The 27,396-nt window shown below is 36.4% G+C and overlaps 1 protein-coding gene across 1 annotated transcript in view; it reads left to right on the forward strand.

Annotated features, from left to right (window-relative positions):
* Nucleotides 1-27,396, forward strand: part of CIR1 (corepressor interacting with RBPJ, CIR1) — a 38,180-nt gene that overhangs the window by 514 nt on the left and 10,270 nt on the right. Inside the window, exons 2-7 of the mRNA XM_008687136.2 lie at nucleotides 4,330-4,424; nucleotides 8,701-8,774; nucleotides 9,797-9,807; nucleotides 9,894-9,958; nucleotides 10,341-10,389; nucleotides 11,500-11,617. Of these exons, the coding sequence (XP_008685358.1) occupies nucleotides 4,330-4,424; nucleotides 8,701-8,774; nucleotides 9,797-9,807; nucleotides 9,894-9,958; nucleotides 10,341-10,389; nucleotides 11,500-11,617 (412 nt within the window). The remainder of the gene's footprint in view (nucleotides 1-4,329; nucleotides 4,425-8,700; nucleotides 8,775-9,796; nucleotides 9,808-9,893; nucleotides 9,959-10,340; nucleotides 10,390-11,499; nucleotides 11,618-27,396) is intronic.

The raw sequence follows: 27,396 nt of genomic DNA on the forward strand, positions 1-27,396 counted from the left end.
TCTTAAAAGGGAAATAAAGTCACCTCTGGCTTCCTCTTTTTAAATCCCGCCCGATGATGTAGCGTCTGTCTGATGACCAAATCTTTGAAGTTTGGCTGTTTATTTTACTTAGTATTTTTTAATTGAAGTATACACAATGTTATATTAGGTTCAGATATACAACGACATTTGGCTTTATTTATGTATTTGCTTATATTTTTTAAAGTAATCTCTACACCCAGCGTGGGGCTAGAACTCGCGACCCCCGAGATGAGGCGTCAAATGCTCTGCGGCTGAGCCAGCCAGGAGCTACAGTTTGGCTTTTTTTTTTTTAAATAATAATATTTTTTTATTATGTTAGTCACCATACAGTACATCCCTAGTTTTTGATGTAAAGTTCCATGATTCATTGCTTGCGTATAACACCCAGTGCACCATGCAATACGTGCCCTCCTTAATACCCATCACCCAGCCTCTCCCATTCCCCCACCTCCTTCCCCTCTGAAACCCTCAGTTTGGCTTTTTAAAGAATCAGTTACATGTCTCCTTGGTGCAGTACAGAAAAACCGTGCTGAATAGTATGGCAGTGGAAAGCAAGAGTGGTGAAGTAGGAAAAGTCTGACCTTGGAATCAGACCTGAATTCTAGTTATTTCAGCCCACTTTTAGCCCTGAGAACTTACACAAGTATTTAATATCCCTTATCCTGTCTCCTAATCTGTAAATTTGAAATGACCAGGATCAGTTACCTAGACTTGAGAAATTGTTATGAGGACTAAATAAGATGGTACAGATAAAGGTTTTGAAACAAAGTACCACCTAGCGTTGGGGGACCACATAGAGGGATTTCTCAACAAAATGTTAATTGCCCCTACACACAAACTTATTTTTAATTTGCTCCTATAGTACATGTGTTACCCGAGCGTCATCCTTGGCCTGTGCCTTACTTTATATGCTTTTCCCCGACATCACATCCAATTTCATGGTTTTAACTACTCCCTCTTTACTCCCGACTCTTGAATCTACATTCTCAGTTTTCTCCCCCTAGCTCAAGGCACCTCAAGACAACTATATACTAAACAGTATCATCCTGGTATGTTACAGGCATCTCAAACTCACCATATCTGAAATGGATATATCTTTCATCCTAAATCTGCTCTTCTTTTTATACTTCCTATCTTGTATTAGTAGGAAATAGAGGTAGTAACACAATCCTTCATCCTGACCCCCAAGCCAGAAATTCAGGATTCATCTCTTTTCCATCACCCCTTTATCTAGGTAGCTAATAAATTCTATTTTATCTTACCTTCCAAATATTTCTGACTTCATCTCTCCTCTTTGTCACTACTGCCTGTTTCTTAGCTTAGACCGTCATCATCTTCCACCTAAACTGTTAAATTTCTTAGCAGGCTTTTTTTTTTTTTTACTCCAGTCTTGACCCCTCTTGACCCCATTCTTTCTCTACATATCCATCAGAATAATGTTTTTTTTTTTAATTTGGCAGCGTTATTGAGATATAATTCACATACCATACAATTACCCACTTAAAGTGTACTATTGAGTGGTTTTTAGTATATTCTCGGATTTATGCAGTCACCACCACAAACAGTTTTAGAATATTTTCATCACCTCCCCAAAAAACCTGTATCTCTTAGTAGTCACTGTCCATTTGTCCTTAACCTTCCCCACTCCCCCTCCCTAGGTAACTTGCTTTCTGTTTCTGTAGGTTTGCCTGTTCTGGACATTTCCTATAAATGGAATCATGCAATTTGTGGCCTTTTATGAATCCTTTCTTTTTCTTTGTATAATGCTTTAAAAGTTCTTCCGTGTTGTAGAATGTATCGGTATTGTATTCCTTTTTATTGCTGCATAATTCCACTGTATGGATATAGCACTATTTATCCATTTATCAGTTGATGAGTATTTGTGTTGTTTCCATAGAGTGGTTTTTTTAAAGCACAAATCTGATCTCTTTTGGCTCCTTATTAAAATACCGTAGGATTAAGTCCTTTTATCTGATTTCAGTTTATTTTTCCTTCTTCATCTCCTATTGCCATTCTTCCTCAGATTTTATACTCCAGTAATATCAAACTACTTAGTTCCTATTTTACATGTTTGGGCTTTTGTCTGAGTTGTTCCCTCTGCTGGTAGTATCTTACCCTGTTTTTCCCTTGGCAAAATTTTGATCCTCTTCAAAACCCTGCTTGACGTGTATGAAGTTACTTATGTATGGGGTTATTTGTTGAAGCAGAGTTTATAATGGCAAAAGTTTGGAAATTACATAAATGCCCATCAGTAGAGCAGGAGATTGGTTAAATAATGATGGGGTAGCTCCACAGAATGATATTCAGCCCCTCCTCCCCCCAAAACAAAGAAAGCTTTTATTTACTTATCTAGAAATGATCTCCATGATATTCGGTTTTATTTTATGCATGTTCTGTGTGCCTATATGCAGTATATGTTACCATTTATGAAAAGAGTGAGAAAAGAATGTGTGTGTTTTCTATCATATATACAAATTTTATATATATATGTATTAGAACATCTTTGGAAACATATATAAGAAATTATAACCTTGACTACCTGCGAATATAGTTACTTAATTTAAAAATTAACCTCTAGGGGTGCCTGGGTGGCTCAGGCGGTTGAGTGTCTGACTCTTGGTTTCAGCTCAGGTCATGATTTCGGGGTTAGGAGATCGTGCCTCCTGTCAGGCTCTGCGCTCATTGGGGAGTCTGCTTCAGATTCTCCCCCCCCCCGCCCCTGCTCACATGAGCACACTCTCTCCTCTCTCTAAAATAAATAAATAAATCTTTTAAAAAATTAACTTCCAAAAACCAAAACTTGCTAGAAAGCTTTCCATTATAGCAGACTTCCTCCTGTCCTCTAATCACTGTCTTGTTCTATTTATCTTGTGCATATTTCTATTATCCAGATATCAAACTTCATTATTATCTACACAATTCATTTTTCTTATGAAATATCTTGAACATACAGAAAAGCTATATGATTTTTTTATTACAGATTCTGAGCATTTTGAAGGCAAAAATGTGTTTTATTTTTATTCCAGTCCATGGTACTCAATATGTATTTAAGCTCTTGAGCAGTTGAGACTAGTAAAATAACTTTGTAAAATCTAGAACTTTAAATAAATGGTAGTTATTCTGTTAGAAATAATATGTTATTCATTTGAGTGTTATTATCAATGTGTTATTCTATCAGGCAGTGACACCCTGCATGTCTTTGTTGCAGCTGTTTTCACTTTGAGCTACAGTGAAAATGCCAAATGTGCTTTTTACTGCCTATCCCAAGTGTAGGGTTTTTTTGTACTGTAACATTCCATTGGTAAATATGAAGTCAGTGGAAGAAACTTTCAGGAAACTTACACCAAAAGAAGTTTCTGGTTTCATTTCTCTTCTTGCTTTTATTTCCATATGAATTCTTCTTGTCCACATCTAAAATAGTGTCCCCTTAGAACCTTCCTATTTCGTCACTACTAAAATACTGGTAACTGCTCACACCCTCCTCCCCATATCTATTTGCCCCCACAGTTAATAATTACAATTTAATCAATGTAAGTATTTGTCCTCCAGTTTACCTTCTTAAAACTTAGCATATTTGGAGAGAAAGTTTTGACTTGCTGTTTACATTGAATGGTTGTCAAATACGGTGTCCTTTACTCTAAAAGCAGTAGGAAGGCATTGATACCTTTTAAACCTTGAAATAACCTGATTAAGTATCCTCGTATAAGTTGTATGGGCTTTTTACCTCCACCACTTTTATGATTTTGAGGATTTCACATAGGGATGCATTCAGCCTGTGGTTTGGTGCCGTTGAACAACTCCAAAACATTTGATGTGTCTCTGTGTTATCTCGGTTTCCTCTCTTGTCGCTTCCCTTTTTTCTACAACTACCTTTCAATTTCTTTTCTTTTTTTTTCTTTTCCTTATCCTCCATTTCTCCTCTTTTGGAGTGTCTGTGTTACCCATTGGCATTTGTGGACATTGCTTATTCCTGCTGTGTTTTCTAGACTAGACATACTCCATCTAGAGAGATGGTCATTCTGTTCTCTGAGATAACACAGAGACTCAGTGCAAGAAGCTATTGTACCACAGGTGCTCAGAGTGGTTCTTAAGTTTGATAGTTTTGCCTGAAAGTTTAGCTATTTGAATGACTAGATTTAAGGACCTGTATCAAGGCACAAATCAGACTTTATAGCTATTCTTTTGTGGTAATGTCATTATGGCCAAAATAGGTTATGTTGTAAACTATATATGATAGCATTTTGTATTTTATTATAAAAGAAAAGCAAACTTTCTCTTTAAATTAAATCTTATACTTCATTAATTTAGGTATGGATGGCAGAACAGAAAATATCATATGATAAGAAGAAACAAGAAGAATTAATGCAACAGTATCTTAAAGAACAAGAATCATATGATAATAGGTAAGAAATTCCACTGTGCTAGTGTTTTTATTTTTTTGTGTGTGGTTGGCTTTTTTTTAATTCAGTTAATTAACATGTAATGTATTAATGGTTTCAGAGGTAGAGGTCAGTGATTCATCAATCTTCTATAATACCCAGCACTCATTACATCACGTGCTCTCTTTAATGTCCATCACCCAGTTACCCCGTCCCTCTACTCGCCTCCCCTCCAGCAACCCTCAGTTTGTTTCCTATGATTAAGTTTCTTATGGATTGTCTTCCTCTCTGATTTCATCTTGTTTTATTTTTCCCTCTCTTCCCCTATGATCGTCTGTTTTGTTTAAATTCCATGTATCAGTGAGATCATATGGAAATTGTCTTTCTCTGACTGATTTTGCTTATACGCTAGTGTTTTTAGAATAATCAATTGCATAAGAATGATCACTTACTAAATCATACATTAACTTTTTTGAATTGAATGCCGCAATGATAGGATTCTATTTCCTATGTACCCTCTGTACTCTCATATTTGTACGTTGCCACTTTTTCCAACCTTCCCCATAATTCACATAAAACATACATTGATGTGACTCCATATACAGTTTATGAGCAAGTCCCAACTTAGATAAAGCTTGGAAAAACAATGAAAGTCTACGCTTGAACTACTGAGACTGCTTACAAAGCTATTTCTTTAGCGTGTACTGAAATGAAGAGATGCACAGGACACCTTCAAAAAGTAAAATGAAGTGTCTCTACTTGACCTGCATGTCACTGCTTTATTAATGGCAGGATCATAGCTAGAGTTCTTTATTGGTTTATTCCAGCACAGTACCTGCCCTTACATCTATTGTCATTTTATGTTTATATAAGCAAGTCTTAACTCTGAAGCTGGTTGCTCTTGGTTAATCAAGCAAGTGAATAGTGGTGCTTTAGCTACATAGACCATACTTTCTTAAGCTCGTTTCTGTTTTTCATCAAAATACGGAACATAAGTATTACTAAACTGTTACTAAATATTCTCTTTAAAATATAGCATATCCAGAGTGAAATTATAGAAATAAAACTTTTAGTTCAATTAAGTATTTTTCTCACTGATTCTATTTAATCTGGTTAACTTTTATTGAGTACCTGCTTTCATGCAAGACAATAAATAGCAGGCCTGTTTGTTATAGGGGCCTATAAAAGTGTGATACGTAGTTTGTCTCTGCCCTCAGGAATATTTAGTAAGGGATATGTACATCTAGTTCAAAGCTGAGTATAATTGATATATTAAAAACACAATGTTTTAAAGACTATAGCATGCTAATGTAGGACAGAATAATTCCATTTGGGGTAACAAGGTAAGACTTCATGAAAGAAGTGACATTTGAACTGAACTATGAAGAATGTTAAGGATTTAGGCCAGTGGTTCTCATCTGAAGGCCATTATTCCCCCCACACACACACACACCTCACCCCCTTGCCAGGAGACATGTGGCGGTGTTCAGACACATTTTTGATTATCACAGGTCAGAGGTTGGATGCTACCAGCAGCTAGGGAGTGGAGACTAGGGATGCTGCAAAACAACTTACATCCAAAGAAAACAACCTACAATATGCAGGACAGCCCCACACAACAAAGAATGATCTGGTCCAAAATGTCAGTGGTACCACTGTTGAGAAACCCTGACTTACATATAGTAAAAGCTTATTAAAGATCACAGGAAAGTAGAGAGGGTATTCAGGGAAGCAACCAATAGTTGAGTTAGGCTGATAAAGAGATAGTGGAAGTGGAAAAGTAGGTTTGCAACAGGTTATACTGTTAATTCTTTTTTTTTTTTTAATTAAGTAGGCTCCACGCCCAACATGAGGCTTGAACTCAAGACCCTGAGATCAAGAGTCACACATTTTACCAACTGAGCCAGTCAGGCGCCCCCTGTTTATTCTTTATCTAAAAAAAGAGTTACTTTATTCTCTTTATAATTAAATATTTGAAGCTATACAAATATCCTGTTTTTCATTGAACTTTTGTTCACTAATTTAGCATTCACTGGTGGATATTGCCTGCATCAATTATTACTGTGGTATTCTATTCTCATTCCCCCTACAATTTGAAAATTTGAATTCCTCTGGAAAGAAGAATTTTCCCTTTCCCTCATTTAGTTATTTATTTAATTATTTATTTCTATCACTATGGACTCAGAGTTATTTATTTAATGGGTTATAATCCAATACTATTGTTATTTATTTTGTTGCTCAGATTATTTCAATTTTGGCCTTTCACTGCTCTACCAACTTAGCTCCTATATCCAGCCCCTGGTAACCACTGTTTTACTTTCTGTCTATGAATTTGCCTGTTATAGGTGCCTCCTGTAAGTAGAATCTAAATATGTATCTCTCTGCATCTGACTGACTTCACTAGCACAGTGTGTTCGAGATTGATCCATATTATAGCATGTGTCAGAACTTTTTTCTTTTTATGGCTAAATAATATTCCATTGTATGTATATACCATATTTTGTTTATCCATCTATCCATGTATGGACACTTGAGTTGTTTCTGCCTTTTGGCTATTGTGAGTAATGCTGCTATAAACATTGGCATGCAAATATCTGTCTGTTCAAGTCCCTGCTTTCAGTTCCTTTAGGTATATACTTAGGAGTAGACTTGCTGGATCATATAGTAATTCTGTGTGTAGCTTTTAAAGAACCACCAAACTCTTCCATAGTAGCTGCACCATTTTACATTACTACCAGTAAGCAATTGAGCCTAACTCAACTATTGCACAAGGATTCCATTTTCTCCATGTCCTTGCCAACGTTTATTATTTTCCTTTTTTTTTTTTTTCATAATAGCCATCCTAATTAGTGTGTAGTGGTATGTCATGGTTTTAATTTCTATTTTCTCTGTGGCTTATATTTGTATTTCTCTAATAACTAGTGATATTGAGCTTTTCATGTGCTTGATTTTAACTTTTAAAATGGTGTTAAGATATAATCTGTTAAAAATGAATGTTGGCTTTAAGTATATATATTTACAGAGTCTTGGAGCTGTCACCGTAATCTAATATCAGAACATTTTATCATCTGAAAAAGAAATATTGTACCTGTTAGCAGTTACTTCCCATTCCCACACCCTGTCCCTTCTACCTCTCAACCCTAAGCAACCACTAATTCACTTTCTGTTTCTGTAGATTTGCCTATTCTGGACTTGGCATATAAATGGGATCATACATATAAATTGGCTTTTGTGACTGGCTTCTTTTACTTAGTATAATGTTTTCGAAGTTCATCTATTTTGTAGCATGTGTCAGTAGTTCATTCCTTTTTATTGCAAAATAATATTACGTTGTATGGATATAGATCCTCTCATCCTTTCGCTCGCCTGGGTTGTTTTTTTTTTTTTTTTTTTTTTTTTGCTCTCTTCCTTTTTTTTTTTTTTAAGTTCTTTATAAATTCCAACGGAAATAAGAGAAGAATTATAATTATGTAATATACCCTTTGTGATTGCCTTTTTCAAATGTGAGAGGAAAGTCTATTCACTCTTTAGCTTTCATCTTTATAATCAGTACTTACTTGGATCTTATGAATTAAAACTTTAACTCAACCAGTCATTCAATTTATTGCAGAGCTTTTTTTAAAAAAAATCACAGCATATCTCTCTAAACAGAACCCAAACTGGGAATTTTCAGTGTTAGAATTATAAAGAAAATGATCTTTGAGGTGCAGCAGACACTGATTCCATCATAGTAATTAACCTGTTGTAGAATATCTTTAAACTTATTCTCTCCTCTTTGGCCTCATCAAAGAATTTGATTCTCCTATTGACATTGACTCTTATTACAAGCATTAATTGGATTTGACTTTCTAAAGAAATTCCAGAGAGACTCATTTTTCCAAAACTGTTTGATCCCTCACAATTAAGAAAAAATGTTGGCACTATTTAACTTAATTCCAAATTTGTGCTGGCATATAGGATTTCAAAGCTGTCATTATTTCCATAGCATTTCAAAGTTTAAGAAAAGCATGTGAGAGTGACCATGGCATTTTTTTCCCCTTTTCTGTTGGAAGGACGAAGATCTCTCAGGTAATGAGAACGTCTCAGAAATTAAAACCAGTCACTATAGAGGCAGCACTGTTTGCATTTCCATTCATGTACTTCAGGTGGTATCTAATCAGTGAAGTCAAGTTTTGGGCCTTTATCTCCAACAACAATATTTTCTCTTAATTCCCTTAGGGTTTTGGGAGATGGGGAACAGTTATTCTGTAATTTTTCCTCCTATATAAAATTGTTAACTTTATTTATTGTTTTCATTTAGGTTGCTTATGGGAGATGAGCGTGTAAAGAATGGCCTTAATTTCATGTATGAGGCCCCACCAGGAGCTAAAAAAGGTACTTGCCTCATTTCCTTTTTTTTTTTTTTTTAAGTCTTTGATGTGTTTACAACTAAAGATTGAGAACTATTATAACAGACATTTTTTTTTTAAAGATTTTATTTATTTATGAGAGACAGCCAGCAAGAGAGAGAACACAAGCAGGGGGAGTGGGAGAGGAAGAAGCAGGCTCCCAGCAGAGGAGCCCAATGTGGGACTCGATCCCAGAACGCCAGGATCACGCCCTGAGCCGAAGGCAGACGCTTAACGACTGCGCCACCCAGGCGCCCCTATAACAGACATTTTTTAAAAGTTGTTCTTCATCTTTTGGGGCTCATGGGTGGCTCAGTTGTTTAGTGTCCCAACTCTTGATTTTGGCCAGCTCATGATCTCAGGTACGTGAGACTGAGCCCTGTGTTGGGCTCTGTGCTCAGTGCAGAGTCTGCTTGGGATTCTCTCTCCCTCTCTGTGCTTGCATTCTCTCCAAATAAATACATAATCTTTAAATACATACTATACATACATACATAAAAGTTGCTCTTCATCTTTTAAAATTGCTATTATTCTGTAAAGATAATTTTAAAATACTGAATTCAGTACAGTAGAATAAATATTAAAAATAATTATCTAATCTAGTAATATTTCATGACTTGACTTTTTTTTAATGACTTGACCTTTGAGGAGGAAAAAATGTCCGCATCAACAGGAGTGCATTTATTCTTTTATAATTTGTGTATACATCTTTAGTCCTTCTTATTGAATATACTTATAGATAGTATAATATTCTGTCAATGAAAAATATAAAAGTTTAAGAACTAGGAATTAACGTGCTTATTGCATACTGTCTTGTTCAATATTGTAATTATCCTTTAGTGATTTGAATTTTATCTTGTGAAAGAAGAAAAAAAGAAACCAATAATTTCTTACAAGTTACAATTAAATACCATGACATCATAGTATGGTATATGATAGCAGACTTTAATGTTGAAGTTTTTAACTTAAGCTCTTTTTTTTCTCCCATATCTTTGATATGCAATCAAGAAAACAAAGAGGTAAAGTACTATTTTCTGTGTTTGGATTTACTTGGCAATAGATTGTAATTTTATGGAAAAATTGAAAGACTTCTCAATGTTTTTAGAAAGAAGAAACAGAAGGAGAGACCGAATACAAATTTGAATGGCAGAAAGGAGCCCCCCGGGAAAAGTAAGAGCCAGTTTTCTTTTAAGATGAAATATGTATCACTAACTTTATCTAATATCCCATCTTGTGTTGCCTTTTCGTTCACTAGTGTAGGCAACTAATGTGAAAGGTATTTTACATGATTTGTTTTATACAGCTAATTTACTTGATCATAGACTTAATTTTATATAGTTTTCCATTTTTTTAAATTACAAATCATCAAACTGGACAGTTAATGATGAAGTGGTATTTGGAAATGCTAAATAGATTTCATAGTTCTGTATATTTATTGAAGTTATACATTTTATAATATATTTAGAACTATAAAACCATTTTCAGGATAACTGCTGTTCAGTTTATTAAATTGTTCTTAATTTTGTGTTTGTACATATTCTCTACTTAATAGATATGCCAAAGATGACATGAACATCAGAGATCAGCCTTTTGGTATTCAGGCAAGTGACCCATATTTTACTCTGTAAGAATAATTTTTATTTAATAAATAGTTCTTTATACTGTTGTCCAAAAGGTATATAAACTGACAAGGGCTCTTTGGTTTTGATTTGTATTAGATAGTAAAAGGACTAGGGGAGAAAATGTTAAATGTAGCAGACTAATAAAATAGGAATCAGGACTCTCATGTCCATGTGGATTCCCTGTGCATATGCCTATTAAGTTTGATTTTCTCCTGTTTAAAAAAAAAAAGATAGGAATCAAAGTTTTGTACTGAGGGTTATAATGATAAGGGTCTCTTCAGTTTTCAGGAATTTGGAGAATTAGCTCAAGGTTAAGAAACAATGTAAAACTATTTGTTTAGAACCGGAACAAAGTATCACCAGAAGGCCAGATTCTTGTTGGAAATAACATTTTTTGGAATCCTGCCTTGCTTACTCATTTACATATTATCTGTGCCTACTTTCCTGCTACATTGGCAGAGTTGGAACAGAGACCTCTGGCCCATAAAGCCTAAAATATTTACTATCTGGTCCCTTACAGAAAAAGTTTGCCAACCCCTGATTAGGAAACAGAAACGTTAAAGGTTAACTTTTAAAAATTAGAGAATTTAAGACTAAGCCATGACGTATTTCCTTTTTGGTATTTTACCATTTCTTTTTGGATGACATTTTTTATTGCCACCAAGTAACAGTCAAAAAGAAATAGGATTCAATTTAGCTTTTAGGCAGAATTTATAAAAGATTTTAGTATTTATGTTAAATTACCAAATATAGTTATGTAGTCTTTCACTGGAAATCTTTTAAAAAATGACAGTAATTTAGGGGCGCCTGGGTGGCGCAGTTGTTAAGCGTCTGCTTTCGGCTCGGGGCGTGATCCCAGCGTTCTGGGATCGAGCCCCACATCAGGCTCCTCCACTGGGAGCCTGCTTCTTCCTCTCCCACTCCCCCTGCTTGTGTTCCCTCTCTCGCTGGCTGTCTCTGTCAAATAAATAAATAAAATCTTTTAAAAAAAAAATGACAGTAATTTAACTTAAACTCTAACAAGGAGTAGGGATTTGAACTTAGATTTTTACTATCTTAATAACTAAAATAATGGTTACTATTTCTCAGGTTCGAAATGTGAGGTGCATTAAATGTCACAAATGGGGTCATGTCAACACAGATCGAGAATGTCCTCTGTTTGGTCTTTCTGGAATCAATGCAAGTTCAGTTCCCACTGATGGCTCAGGTAAGCACTAGACATGAATTATGTTTGTGTTAGAATTTGTATCAAGGACAAACAAGGAAAGATAACATTTTTCTTTAATTTCTCTGGGTTTTGTTTTCCTTTGGTTTGGTTTTTTTGGACTAAGTCATGTACCCAAAATATGATCAATGGGAAACTCTGATAATATATTTTGATTTTGAAATGCTCTGTATTAGAATTTAATTTTTCTAGCCCAGGGCCCTATAAACTTGATTTTAAAGGTAAAAGATAGGAATGCCTGAGTGGCTCCGTCGGTTAAGTGTCTGACTTCAGCTCAGGTCATGATCCCAAGGTCCTGGGTTCGAGCCCCACATTGGGCGAGAGCCTGCTTCTCCCTTCTCCCTCTGCCTGCTCCTCCACCTGCCTGTGCTCTCTCTCTCCCTCTTTCTCTCTGTCAAGTAAATAAATAAAATCTTTAAAAGCGAAAAAGTTAAAAGATATATTGAGCATACTTCATCAGGTTAGTAACCTAAAAATAGAAGGAAGAAATGGTTATTTCTCATATTCATGTCCTCCAGAATTATAAATGTAGGCCAACTAGAAGACTCAGCAATTGCATCATTTTTAGTTCAGAGGTAAAATCAAAACTGAGTTTAAAAATATGTTAAATATGGGGGCGCCTGGGTGGCGCAGTCGTTAAGCGTCTGCCTCCGGCTCAGGGCGTGATCCTGGCGTTCTGGGATCGAGCCCCACATCAGGCTCCTCTGCTGGGAGCCTGCTTCTTCCTCTCCCACTCCCCCTGCTTGTGTTCCCTCTCTCACTGGCTGTCTCTCTCTGTCAAATAAATAAATAAAATCTTTAAAAAAAGAAATGTTAAATATGTTAAAATTGAGTTTTACTTGAAAGTTATTTACCTTCCTGCCTATTATTGATGACTTAGAAAAATTGGTCTAATTTGGTTTGGATCATTTGAGTTCTCACATGTTAAAGCTGAGAAGTTTTAAATTTATTAGTGACTTATTAGTATATTATTGAGACAGCCACACCAGTCCAACTGTAAGTCATAATAATTATAAATAAAAATAACTTGCTTAACTCTGTAATCTAAAACAAGTTACTTCACTTTTATGAGCTTCAACTCATCTGAAAATAAGGATGATAGTATAACTCACGAGATTTTTCAGCATTATTTAAGAAGCTAGAGAACCTTTTTTTTTTAAGATTTTTTTTTATTTATTTATTCGACAGAGATAGACTTTTTTAAAAGTGGAGCCCAGTGCAAGGTTTGAATTCTCGACCCTGAGATCAAGATCTGAGCTGAGACCAAGAGTTGTAGGCTTAACCGACTGAGCCACCAAGGAGCCCCTTGACACTGTTTCTTTTATGGTGTTATGGATGTTAGAATGGGTAGAGAAGTACACAGACAGAATATTACTATTGATTTTTTTTTTAATTCTTACTGCTCTAAAGAAGATTTAGAAACCACATTTTACATAGAGGGAAACTATTTGCTCATTGGTGAGAGAATGTTGGTACAGAACTTGGTCTGGCAATCTCTAACAAAAGAACGTCCCACTGATTCCACAGTGCAGGTACTCTTAAAACCCACATACTGGGGGCGCCTGGCTGGCACAGCGGTTAAGCGTCTGCCTTCGGCTCAGGGCGTGATCCCGGCGTTAATGCGATCGAGCCCCATGTCAGGCTCCTCCGCTAGGAGCCTGCTTCTGCCTCTCCCACTCCCCCTGCTTGTGTTCCCTCTCTCGCTGGCTGTCTCTATCTCTGTCAAATAAATAGATAAAATCTTTAAAAAAAAAAACAAAACCCACATACTGATGTTCCCTCCTCCCCTGCCCCCACTCACCTGGTGAAAGAAGAGAGAGGTCCCAAAAGAAATAAAGCCCCGAAGAACTTGGGGGTTGACTAGGTCATATATGAAGAACCCGTTGGGTCAAATATTTCTGACCACTAATTTTAGTAGTCCTAGAATTTGGTGTTATATCTGAAAGGTATATGTGTTTTCTGGAAGGGATTACATCTTTCTCATTTTTCCTTCGTTCCAGTGTTACAACTCTATGACTCCTGTATTAGCTAGGGGCAGGCAGTGGTAATGGCTGTCTTTGTTCCCCAGCTTCATCTTACTTTGATCCTGCTTCTGAGAGAATGAGTAGGATAGATTCCAGACTTAGCCTTTTATTTAGTAATCAATAGACCTGCTTTGTCTTGATTCTATATTAGAAAGTCTATAACAACAACCAAAAGAACTTGTGCTATTACCTGTTTTTGAGAGTATTGGAAATGGTGAGGGGTACCTGGGTGGCTCGGTCGGTTAAGTGTCTGCCTTTGGCTCAGATCATGGTCCTAGGGTCCAGGGATCGAGTTCCACATCGGGCTCCTTGCTCAGTGGGGAGCCTGCTTCTCCATCTGCCTGCTCTGCCTGCCACTCCCACTGCTTGTGCTCTCTCTGTCTCTCTGACAAATAAAGTCTTAAAAAAAAAAAAGTATTGGAAATGGTGAATTCAGATACAACAGAGCTGGTTATTATGTCTTCTCCACCATCCATTTACATTCATAAACTTAAAAGTAATCGTTTTATATGAAGTTTTTGGAGCCCACTTATGGTGGGGTTATACTGTAGTACTGTTCTTCAATGAAATGAACTTTTTCAAAATAAAGTGAACTAAATAGAAAAATGCTCATTTTTTTGGCTCCTGGTAAGTCTTAACATATTTTTAACCAAGCTTGAGATGTCTACAAATTAGTGACTGTTTCTCCGTTATCTAAATGAATTGAGCAGTGGGGTGGTAGAGGGTAAAAAAAGTATTAACTTTATTGAAATACTATAGTCGATATCCCTAGTATATAAAATGTTCTTTCAAGTCAACACGAAAAAGATGAACATACAAACGCAAAAGAGCAAAAGACATAAATATAGGTAGCTTAGAAAAGGAGGACTCCAAATGTCCATTAAACCTATGAGGACATTTTCAACAGCATTAGGAACCAAAGAAATAGGGGTGCCTGGGTGGCTCAGTCAGTTAAGCATCTGCCTTTGGCTCAGGTCATGATCTCAGGGTTCTGGGATCAAGCGCCACGTCAGGCTCCCTGCTTAGTCAGCAGGGCCTGCTTCTCCCTCTGCTGCTCCCCCTGCTTGTGCTCTGTCTGTCTCTCTCTCTCTCTCCGTCAAATAAATAAAACCTTTAAAAAAAAATAACCAAAGAAATGAAACTAAAATAATATATTATCTTCTTGCTACCAAATTTGGTAAAGGTTTAAAAGAAGTATACATCCAGAGGCGCCTGGGTGGCTCAGTCGTTAAGGGTCTGCCTTCGGCTTAGAGCGTGATCCCGGGGTCCTGGAGATCAGGCTCCCTGCATCAGGCTCCCTGCTCTGCTAGGAAGTCTGCTTCTTCCTCTCCCACTCTCCCTGCTTGTGTTCCCTCTCTCACTGGCTATCTCACTCTCTGTCAAATAAATGAATAAAATCTTTAAAAAAAAAAAAAAAGAAGTATACATCCAGTGTTGAAGCAAGTGTGGTAAAATTAACATTTTAATCTATTGTTGATAAATTGGAATACCTTTTTATTTTTTATTTTATTTTTTTTATAATTTTTATTTTGTTATATTAGTCACCATACAGTACGTCCCCAGTTTTTGATGCAATGTTCCATGATTGGAATACCTTTTCAAAGAGCCATTTGATCATATGTATCAAAAGCCTTAAAAACATTCATACCCTTTTACCTAGAAATTCACCTTCCAGGAATTTATAAGAAAGTGATAAGGGGGGACTCCTGGGTGGCTCAGTTGGTTAAGCATCTGACTTGTGATTTCGGTTCTGGTCGTGATCTCAGGGTCGTGAGGTTGAGCCCTGCGTGTGCTGGGCTCTGCACTCAGCGGGGAGGCTGCTTGAGATTCCCTCTCTCTGTGTCTTTCTCTCTCCCTCCCCCTCCCTTTGCACTTCCCCAGTCTCCATGCTCTCTCTTAAAAAAAAATTTTTTTTTTGGTTAAAGACAGATATTGGCTCCCAAGCCCCTATCAAATCAGAGTTCCGAGAGGAGTCTGAGATTTCACCCCTAGAGGATGGTCATGATCTGTAAATTTGGGAAAACAGGTTTAGGCAAAAATGATGCCAATGAATACCCTGTGTGGTGTGGTGTATATTGTTTTTGGAATATACAGTGGAGAAGAAAGTAGAGTGGAGAAGAAAAGGTGGTAATGTGATGAAAATCCTTTTTTTTTTTTATTTTAAGGGAAATGTTCATTTCAGCATCATTTCTAATTTTTCACTCTTATAAACTAAATATCCAGCACTAGGGGAAAGGCAAAATAAATTGATATATTTAGTGAATTAAGGAATACTAATTGAATCTATATTATGGTTTTGATAATATAAAACTACATGCGTATATATTGGGACTGGAAGGAAACATGAAAGAATGAAAATAGTTTAGTAATTTGTTGTAATTACAAGTGACTTTCATTTACTTTTATGTTAAAATGTGTGATTAAAATTGGGAAAGAAACTTAAAATTTAGGCTTTACAGACATTGACTATCTCATGAGATCCTTCAGAAGGCTAATGTTTTCCTTCGTACTCCTATGTTAAATTTATTTTCAGAATAGTTGGAACAGCTAAAGAAAGCAAAGAGTTACTGGTATTTTGTAAATGGTATGTTCATGATGAGAAATAACTAGCAGTCTGAATTAATTCTTTGCCTCACTCTTTGTAGAAAAAGGCATTAGGAGATTTTCCATTTCCATTTTTTCCTTTGAAACTGACAAATGTGTGAGAACAAATACTGGTAAATACACAGGATATTTTTTCATTTCTTAAATCCTCTATTTTACTCATCTGAGAATATCTCAAGGCACTGAATTCTGTGATAAAATTATGGCAAAAATAGATCAGTAACTTTCACCATCTGTGATACCACAGAAGATGATGAAAGTTACTGATCTATTTCTGATGCACTGTCACGGTTGAGAACCATCAGCTTCAGCTGTACGGAAAGAACAATTGATATGATATGAAGATTTCCTAATGATATGGATGTTGTTGAAAACATTTGGCCAAATAAAAAAAGCAGATTATAAAACAAAGTAGCTACCTGGATTCCACCCGTGTTTCTCTTGCTATCTATAGACAGCTACTTGTAGAAAAATGGCAGGAAGTAGACGAATATATTAATATATTAACACTGGTTGTACGTTTGTAATTTTTAAGTGAATATTATTTTAGAAAAATTGAAAGTTTTGTACATAGAAGTAAATTATTTAAAATTTTATTGCTCAGTTAATATGTTTGCAGTTCGACCTGAATTTAGCAGTGCCACTTAACTAACACTAAGAGAAACTCTTAAAGTTTTCGCAAAAACAAAATAAAAAACTCTACTATATCAAATAGGGAAGCAGATAATAAAGATGTTGTATTCTGAATTTGAATGCAATGAAAAATAAACTGGCCAATTTCCTAATCCACTTGCTGATTCAAGCTAAAAAATCTTTCCATTTTAAAAAATCACCTATTGAATAATGTCTCACCAGTGAATAGAGATTATTTTTGCAATAATGCAATTTCAGTGGATGTGGTTATCATGGGATAATCACACCCCTGGGGTACAGTCTTGTGCCTGTAATCTCCCAGGAGTGTAATTATTTCATGATAACCACACCCCCTGGTGTTGCATTATTTCTATTATGAAATTCTTAGTTTAGTATATAAAGTAACTTACTTTGATCACTGGAAACTGCAAGGTGCTGTTAGAATGTTCCAGCTGTGAGGTTTACAGAGACCAGCTATAAGATTTACTTCTCCTTTACAAAGTTAAATTAGGCAATCAAAATGCTTCTTTTGGCTAAGCTGGTTTAGAATTTCTTTTCTACCGATAAGATCATCTTTAACTTTGTAAGTTTCCATGAATTCTAAGTACATCAGAATTACACGTAAAACTTGCAAGCTTCGGGGCACCTGGGTGGCTCAGCGGTTAGGCGTCTGCCTTCTGCTCAGGGCGTGATCCCGGCGTTGTGGGATCGAGCCCCACATCAGGCTCCTCCACTATGAGCCTGCTTCTTCCTCTCCCACTCCCCCTGCTTGTGTTCCCTCTCTCGCTGGCTGTCTCTATCTCTGTCAAATAAATAAATAAAATCTTTGAAAAAAAACAAAACAAAAAAAAACTTGCAAGCTTCAATGGTGACTGAATTTTTATAAAATATTTTTATATTACAGTATAATTAAATGGCCTGCCCACCAACCTTTTACCCATACTCTTTGGCCCTTATTCTTATCATTCACTCTTACATCTGTCCTTACGTGTTTATTGTATACTGAAAGTAAACATTTTTTCAAATCCGCAGTGGGGGTTTTCAAGGTAAGAGGGATATTTTTGTTTTTGTTTTTTGCTTTCTTAATAGATTTAATAGTTACATATATCTGTGTGCCTCCTACTTAATCCTTTTGTTTTTTGTTTGTGCTTTTTCTTAATAGACTTAATTTTTTTAAAGAAGTGTTAGGTTCAGAGAAAAATTGAGAGCACCCTGCCTGCACAAATCCATAGCCTCTCCTGTTATCACCATCCTCTACAAGAGTGGTACATTTGTTATAATTTTTTAAAATATTTTATTTTTGAGTAATCTTTATACCCAACATGGGCCTCGAACTTAGAACCCTGTGATCAAGAGTTGGCGTGGTCCACCAACTGGGCTAGCCAGGCGCCCCGCATTTGTTACAATTGATCAACCTACACTGATCATTATCTCCCAAAATCCATCGTGTACATTAGGACTCACTCAGCATTGTACATTCCGTAGGTTTGAACAAAGGTATGATTTCATGTTTCCACCATTATGGTATCATACAGAGTAGTTTCACTGCCCTAGAAATTATGCCCTGTCTGTTCATCCCTCCCTTCCCTCTAGCCTCTGACAACCACTAACTTTTTACTGTCTCCGCAGTTTAAGCTTTTCCTGAAGATCATGTAGTTGGAACCTTACAGTATGTAGCCTTTTCAGATTGGCTTCTTTCACTTAGTAATATACACTGAAGTTTCCTCCTCATGACTTCATAGCTTATTTCTTTTTAGTGCTAAATAATATTCCATTATCTGGATGTACTGCATATTATTGATCTAATGGACATCTTGGTTGCTTCTAAGTTTTGGCAGTTATGAATAAAGCTGCTATAAAATCCACGTGCAGGTTTTTGTGTGGTCATAAGTTTTCACCTCCTTTCCATAAACAAGGAGCATGATTGTTGGATAGTGTGGTAAGAGTATGTTTAGTTTAATAAGAAACCGGCAAACTATTTTCTAAAGTAGCCATACCATTTTTACATTCCCATCAACAATGAATGAAAGTTCCTGTTATCCACATCCTCGCCAGCATTTAACATTATCAATGTTAGGAATTTTGGCCATTATAGGAGGTGTGTAGTAGTATCTTATTGTTTTATTTTGCATTTCCCTGATGGTATATGGTGCATCACATCTTTTCATATGCTTATTTGCCGTCTGTGTATCTTCTTGGTGAGGTGTCTGTTAAGGCCTTTGGCCCATTTTTTAAATTGGGTTGTTTTTAATGCTGAGTTTTAAGAGTTCTTTGTATATTTTAGATAATAGCCCTTTACCAGATGTGTCTCCTGCAACTGTTTTTTCCCCAGTCTGTTGCCTGTCTTTTCATTTTCTTGATCAGGTGTTTTTTTAGCAGCTTTATTGAGTTAAAATTTACATACCATACAGTTCATGCCTTAAAGTGTACAATTCAGTGGTTTGAATTTGTATACTCACAAGAGTTGTACATCCATCGCCATAATTAATTTTAGAATATTTTCATTACCCCAAAGGGAAACCCCTCAGCCCTTCACCTTCCAGCTCCTATTCTCCCCAAGCCCTGGGCAGCCACTAATCAACTTTCTACTTTTTTGGTAGATTGCCTATTCCAGACATCTCATAAATGAAATCATACAGTATGTAGCAAAGAAGGTAGATTTAGTATCATTTTCTTTGCCCTTAAATATCACACTTACACAATTAAAATTGCCTTTCTTCTACCCACCATCCCAAACACTTAACATCCAGTGTCCTCTTCCTGTGGAGTCTAGGCACATCACCCTCCTTGCGCATCAATTATGCACAGAGTATTGTTAACTAGGGAAGCTCATCTAAGCCAGAGTTTTTATTAGGGCTTATTCACAAAGTCATGATTGATTAACTTATTAGCTGTATAGCTGAACTCCTCTCTAGTTCCTCTCCCTTCTCCAGAGGTCAGGCTAATGTCATGTGACTCAAAGCCCCAACCCTCTAATTACATGGCTGGTCTTTCTGGTGTGGCCAGCCCTGTCCTGACTCATCTCCTTAGCATAACCTATCTAAGCACTCACTGTGAGTCAACTCAATATAAGCTATCAGGTCCCATCATGAATAACAGACACTCCTATCACTCAAGAAATTTCAAGGTTCTATAAGATACCTAGGAAATATCTAACCAAAGAGGTAAAAGATGTGTTCTCTGAAAACTATAGAACATTTACAAAAGAAATTGAAGATGACACAAAGAAATGGAAGAACATTCCATGCTCATAGATTAGAAGAACAAATATGTTAGAATGTTTGTACTACCCAAAGTAATCTACACATTTAACGCAATCCCTATCAAAATACCACCAGCATTTTTCACAGAGCTAGAACGAACAATCCTAAAATTTGTATGGACGCAGGAAAGACCTCAAATAGCCAAAGTTAATCTTGAAAGAGAAAAGCAGGGCGCCGGGGTAGCGCAGTCATTAAGCCTCTGCCTTTGGCTCAGGGCGTGATCCCGGCATTCTGGTATCGAGCCCCACATCGGGCTCCTCCACTAGGAGCCTGCTTCTTCCTCTCCCACTCCCCCTGCTTGTGTTCCCTCTCTCACTGGCTGTCTCTGTCAAATAAATAAATAAATCTTTAAAAAAAAAAAAAAAGAAAAGCTGGAGGCATCACAATTCCGGACTTCAAGCTATATTACAAAGCTGTAGTGATCGAGACAGTATGGTATTGGCACAAAAACAGACCCGTAGATCAGTGGAACAGAATAGAAAACCCAGAAACTGACCCACACTATATTGTCAACTAATCTTTGACAAAGCAGGAAAGAATATCCAATGGAAAAAAGATGGTCTCTTCAACAAATGGTGTTGGTAAAACTGGACAGCCACATGCGAAGAATGAAACTGCATCACTTTCTTACATCATACACAAAAATAAATTCAAAATGATGGAAGACCTAAATGTGAGACCGGAAACCATCAAGATCCTAGAGGAGAACACAGCAACCTTTTTGACCTGGCCATAGCAACTTCTTACGAGACACATCTCTGGAGGCACAGGAAATAAAAGCAAACATGAACTATTGGGACTTCATCAAGATAAAAACTTCTGCACAGTGAAGGAAACAATCAACAAAATTAAAAGGCAACCTTGGGCTTCTGGGTGGCTCAGTCAGTTAAGCGTCCAACTCTTGGTTTCAGCTCAGGTCATGAGATTGAGCTCCACGTCAGGCTCTGTACTCAGTGTGGAGTCTGCTTGTCCCTCTGCTTCCCCTTCTGCGACTCCCCTCACTTGAGTTCACACACACACACACACACACACACACACACACACACACACATACACATGCATGCTGTCTCTCAAAAAAAAAAAAAAAAAAAGGAAAAAAGAAATTTCAAAGATTTAGAGCCTCCCTCCCAGGAACTGGGGACAGAGTCCAGCCAAGGTCTTTATTAATTACACAGCAGTTGTATTTTCATTTAGTTCAAAATATTTAAAAATTTCTCATGAGACTTATTCAACCTATGTGTTATTTAAAAGTGTGTTGTTTAATCTCCAAATACTTTTTCTGACTGTCTTTGTGTTATTTTCTAGTTTAATTCCATTTGGTCTGAGAGCATTGTTTGTATGATTTCTGTTCTTTTGCATTTGTTAAGGTATGTTATATAGCCCAGAATGTGGTCTGTCTTGGTGAATGTTCCTTATGAGTTTGAGAAGAATGTATACTCTGCTGTTGTTGGATAAGGTATTCTATAGATGTCAACTAGATCCAGTTGAAGGATAGTGTTGTTCAATTCAACTATATCCTGATTTTTTTTGCCCACTGGATCTGTCCACTTCTGATAGCGGGGCATTGAAATCTCCAACTGGAGTAGTGGATTTGTCTATTTCTAAAAACATTTCTATCAGTTTTTGCCTCATACTTTGATGCTCTGTTGTTAGATGCATACACATTAGGAATTGTTATGTCTTGTGGAGAATGAACCCCTTTTTTATTGTGTAATTGTCTCTTCATCCTTGCTTGGTTTGAAATCTGATTTGTCTGAAATTAATATGGATACTCCAGCTTTATTTTATTATTGCTAGCGTTGTATATCTTTCTCCATCACTTTAATCTATCTGTATCTTTATATATGTGGATATATAAAGATATATAGATATACATATATAAAAAATATTTTATTTTGTATTTATTTGACAGAGAGAGAGTGAGCGAGCAGAAGCAGGGGGAGCAGCAGAAGGAGAGGGAGAAGCAGGCTGTGTGCCAAGCAGGGAGCCCAATGCGGGGCTCAATCCCAGGACCACGGGATCATGACCCAAGCCAAAGGCAGACACTCAACTGACTGAGCCGCCCAGGTGCCCCTGTGTTTTTATATTTAAAGTAGGTTTGTTGGGATATCTGGTTGGCTCAGTCAGTAGAGCGTGTGGCTCTTGATCTCAGGACTGTGAGTTCAAGCACCACACTGGACATAGAAACTGCTTTTAAAATAAAAAAAAAAAAAAAGTGGGTTTGTTGTAGACAACATGTAGTTGGTTCTTATGTATGTAATATTATATTTCTTATTGACATAATTGGGTTATGGTCTATTATAATTATTTTCTATTTGTTGTCCTTGTTATTTTATTTTTTTGTTCTCTTTTTCTGCTTTCTCTGGCTTAATTAATAATTTTATATGATTCCATTTTCTCTCAGCTTATCAGTTGTACTTATTTTTATTTTATTTATTTATTTGAGAGAGGGAGAGAGGGAAAGGGAGAGCTGGAGCAGGGGGAGAGGGAGAAGCAGGCTCCCCACTGAGCAAGGAGCCAGATGCAGGGCTCGATCCAGGACCTGAGCTGAAGGCAGGCACTTAACCGACTGAGCCACCCAGGAGCCCCTGTACTTATTTTATTTTATTTTATTTTATTTTATTTTATTTTATTTTATTATTTTATTTTATTTTATTTTATTTTTTTATTTTATTTTATTTTATTTTATTTTAGTGGTTGCTCTAGAATTTGCAGTATGCACTTACAACTAGTTTAAGTTGACTTTCAAATACCACTGTACCACTTCACAAGTAGTACCAGTACTTGCTAACAGAGTAAACCAGCTCCTATTATATAATACAATTCCTTTTTCTGTCCCTTTTAACATTGCTGTCATACGTTTATTCATAAGCTATAATCATCTAATATATTGTTGCTATTATCATTTCAAACAACATATTATGTTAGATCAGTTAATAAGAAAAAATATTTTTTTTAAGATTTTATTTATTTATTTATTTGAGATAGAGTGGGCAAGAGAACCGGAGCAAGGGAGCAGAGGGAGAGGGAAAAGCAGGCTCACACGGGGCTCAATCCCAGGACCCTGGGATCATGACCTGAGCCAAAAGCAGATGCTTAACTGACTGAGGCACCCAGGTGCCCCAAGAAAAAATATTTTATCTTTTATTTTCAAATGCTCTTTATGTAGATCCAGATTTCTGATCTGTGTCATTTTCCTTCTCTCTGAAGAACATCTTTTAATCTTTCTTGCAAGGCAGGTCTGCTGGTGACAAGTTCCTCAATTTTGGTTTGTCTTTAAGAAAGTCTTTATTTCTCCTTCACTTTTGAAGGACAGTTGCACTGGTTACAGAATTCAGTGTTGGTAGGTTTATCTTTCAACACTAAAGACTTTACTCTCCTGTTGCTTGCATGGTTTTTTAAGAGAAGCATGATGTAATTTTTATCTCTGTTCCTTTCCAGGTAAGGGTTCCCCCTCCCCCACCCTGGAATCTTTCAAGATTTTCTCTTTGTCTTTGATTTTCTGCAGTTTGATTATGTTATAGGTGAAGATTTTTTGGTATTTATCATGCTTGGTGATCTCTGAGCTTCCTGAATCTGGTTTGTTGTCGATCATTAGTCTTGGGAACTCTCATCCATTTCAGATATTTCTTCTTTTCTCTCTCTTGTCTCTTCTCCTTCTGATATTGCTGTTGTGTATATGTTGTACCTTTTGTAACTGTCCCACAATTTTTGAACATTCTGGTTTCTTTTCTTTTTTTTTTTTTTTTTTTTTTTTGTTTTCTTTCCCTTTGCTTTCAGTTTGAGAAGTTCCTATTGACATATAAAGCTCTCTGCTTCTTTCCTCAGCCATGTCCAGTCTACTGATGAGCTCATCAAAGGCATTCTTCATTTCTGTTAATGTTTTTTGCTTCTAGCATTTCCTTTAGAGTTTCTATCTCTCTTTATATTACCCATCTATTTTTAATGTTGTCCATTTTGTCCATTAGAGCCTTTAGCATATTAGTCTTATTTTAAATTCCCAATCAGGTAAGTCCAGAATTTCCATCATAGCTAAGTCTGATTCTTATGCTTAATTTGTCTTTTAACGTACTTGTTATTTTTTGTTGTAAGCTAGACACGAAGTATCAAGTAGATGAAACTGAGGTAAATAGGTCTTTAGCGTGAGGTCTTACGTTTATCTGGCTAGGAGCTAGGTTGTATTTACAATTTGCTTAGCTATAGATGTCAGGGGCTTAAATTTCCTCTCGTGTCCTTGTTTTTGTCTCCCCTGTTATCTTCTGGTTCCCCTACAGACTGCTTCTTTATAACATATAATAGTCTAAGCCTTGCTTCAGTTGTAATCTCCTCTTGTTATACAGGAGCCCTGTTGATGTGGTGGTAAGATACAGGGAAAGGGGAATCATTCAATAATCCTATGACTAAGTCTCATTCTTTTCTTTTTTAAGGTTTAGTTTTATTTATTTATTTAAGTAATTGCTACACCCACCATGGGGCTCAAACTCATGACCCTGAGATCAAGAGTTCCATGCTCCTCCAACTGAGCCAGCCAGGTGCTCCAAAGTCTCACCCTTTTAGTGAGCCTATGCCCCTGGCCTGTAACCTTCACAAGTGCTTCTCAGCTTTTTTTCCCTACTTCTCAGCTTCCTTTTTTCCATGTAGGTTAGGCTCTGGTAAAATAGTTTCCCTTGAGAGTGAGCATATGTTCAGGCAACAAAATGCTCTGGGCATATTTCAGAATGGTTACTTTTCCCTTCTTCCTCTTGGAAGGTAAATATAAGGGGATTATATTCACAGTGAGAACCTGATGAAGCTCCTGAAAGTAAAACTCATAAAAGTGTTTTTAGTTCTCAAGCTAGTCCTTGCTCAGTCCAACAATTGTATATTATTCTTTTAAGGATTTCTAATAGTTACTGACTCCATTGGTGGTTTCTGGTCGTGTTAAACTGTGATTCTTTGTATCGCCTGTCTCTCGTGTTTTGGGGGCAGTGTTTATCCTGTGGCCTCAATTCTCTAATACCTCTAAGAAGATTTGTTGATTTTCAGTTTTTTCAGCTCTTTGTTGTTGTAAGGATGGGAGGACTTTCAAGCTCTTTATATATATTGTACCAAAATCTAAAAGTTGTTAAAGCAACATGATAGTGAATAAACATTGAGTCTAAATTTATTAACATTAGTTTCATATTGTACTAATTATTTGACTTTTGGTTTTTTAGGCTTAAGTTGCTATATATTTAAAGTTGTTCTACCATTTTTTTTAACTTAGTTAAAATTTTTAAAATATTTGGAACTGACTTCATATAATATGGCAAATTTCATATTTTTAATGAAAGTAAATTTCAAATTCAACAGAGTGCTACTGGATAGTTTTGACATACACAAAATTTATTTTTCTGTATAATGCCTCGCTCTCAAAACCAGTCATACCACAAATGGCTAAAATGGTGTTAGGTAGGTACGTTTCACATGTCTCTACGAGTCCTGTTTACACCATAGTTTTTAGTGTTTCATTCAGTATGAAAATGAATAAATAGCTTAAATTGAGGAAAGTATTATTTTACACTTACTACAAAGATTTGTCTGTGAATGCTCTTTTCCTTACCTAATTTTCCCTCTTGATTGAATTTCCTTGAAGGATGTTATACTAAACCATAGCACTGATAGAAGTTTTCTGCAACAGAGCTTCCACATGCTGCTCTTCCGTCTTTTCATCAGCCTTTTTTTTTTTTTTAAGATTTATTCATTTATTTTAAAGAGAGCGAGAGAGCATGAGCATGCACACGTGAGAGAGCAGGTAGGAGGGGTAGAGTTAGAGAAACCCAACCAGACTCCACGCTGAGCCTGATGTGGGTCTCAATCCCATGACCCTGAGATCACCACCTGAGCCAAAACCAAGAGTTGGACACGCAACTGACTAAACCACCCAGGCACCTCTTCATCAGCTTTTTATGTTGAAAACAGTTTGTCATTTGAGAATATGTTTGGGAAATTTCACAAAATAATTGTCTGATCATAAGTTTTGCTAGAAAGATACCTAGGAGCATGCTAGAGGGACTTTCTGTAGAAAGATAATAAACTCAGTTGCCCATCTGTCAAATCTCCCTTGAATCTGTTACAGAGTTCCTTATGCAACTCCTTGAAGAATTTGAATCCTACCAGCATAGCTACTAAGATAAACCTACATCTGATGGCAGAATTTTTGTTTAATTCTCCAACATAATTCTACTGCAGAAAAAGTATTTGTGTTACCAGAATCTTATTAAAGCTAAACTCCTGGGAGTACCTGGCTGGCTCAGTCAGTAGAGCATGCAACTCTCAGGGTCATGACTTCAAGCCTACACTGGGTGTGGAGCCTACTTTAAAAAAAAAAAGAGCTAAACTCCTAAAATAGGCAGATATAAAACTAATAAAGGATTGATTTCAAAATAAGGAAGTGAAGTTAGGCACCATTTCTCTCCTTCATGTAATTGATCAGTCAGGAACCAATTTTTTTTTTTTTTTAGTGCATGTGGAAGCTAATTAGCTGAAAAGAAATATTGACCTATTAAAGAGATAATTCAGTAAAACTTGTCAAGTCATGGTGCTTCAGAGGTCAAAATGGTGCTCTTGATGAATACTTTAAATTTTGGCTGTTTTATTTAAGTGATTACCAATGGTTAAGGCATTTCTGACTATTTATAAACACTATTATAATTCAGTGATTAAATTTGTTGTTACAGTGGCTAGGCCTTGAAATTCCAGTGACATTAACAAATTAATTGTAATCCCGTTGTATCAGTAAATGACTCTGATCTGTGTTAAAGGCGTGCGTGGGGCAATAGGGCCTACACTTTCCATAATCTCTAAGGGGTATTACGATTCTCAGATCATAGTCATAACTCTCCTTTACATGATTCTTCCTATTAACATCATTCCATCTACTCAAGGTCTGCCAGCTTCAAGTAAAGGAAATTAGCTAGTGATTACCTGGAAAAGGAAAATGAATGAAATGTAGTCCACCTAGTAAATATTAATTCTGCTACACAAACCAAACTTAATGAAGTTAACAACCTTTATCATGTTCCACTCACTTAGAATGCCCTATTTTTTACCTTTTCCTGAATCGTATGAGAGTTTGAAAATCAAGCTCAGTTTCTTGTTCTTTCCTAGAAAATCTAAGCTTTTCTGAATTAGGAACTGTATCTTATCTTAGTATCCCAATGCCTTGCACAATGTACGTGCTTAGCAAATAACAGTTTAGTGATTGTATGGAAAGGTT

This window comes from Ursus maritimus, unplaced genomic scaffold, assembly GCF_017311325.1.
Source record: "Ursus maritimus isolate PB19 unplaced genomic scaffold, ASM1731132v1 scaffold_1, whole genome shotgun sequence".
Taxonomy (NCBI): domain Eukaryota; kingdom Metazoa; phylum Chordata; class Mammalia; order Carnivora; family Ursidae; genus Ursus; species Ursus maritimus.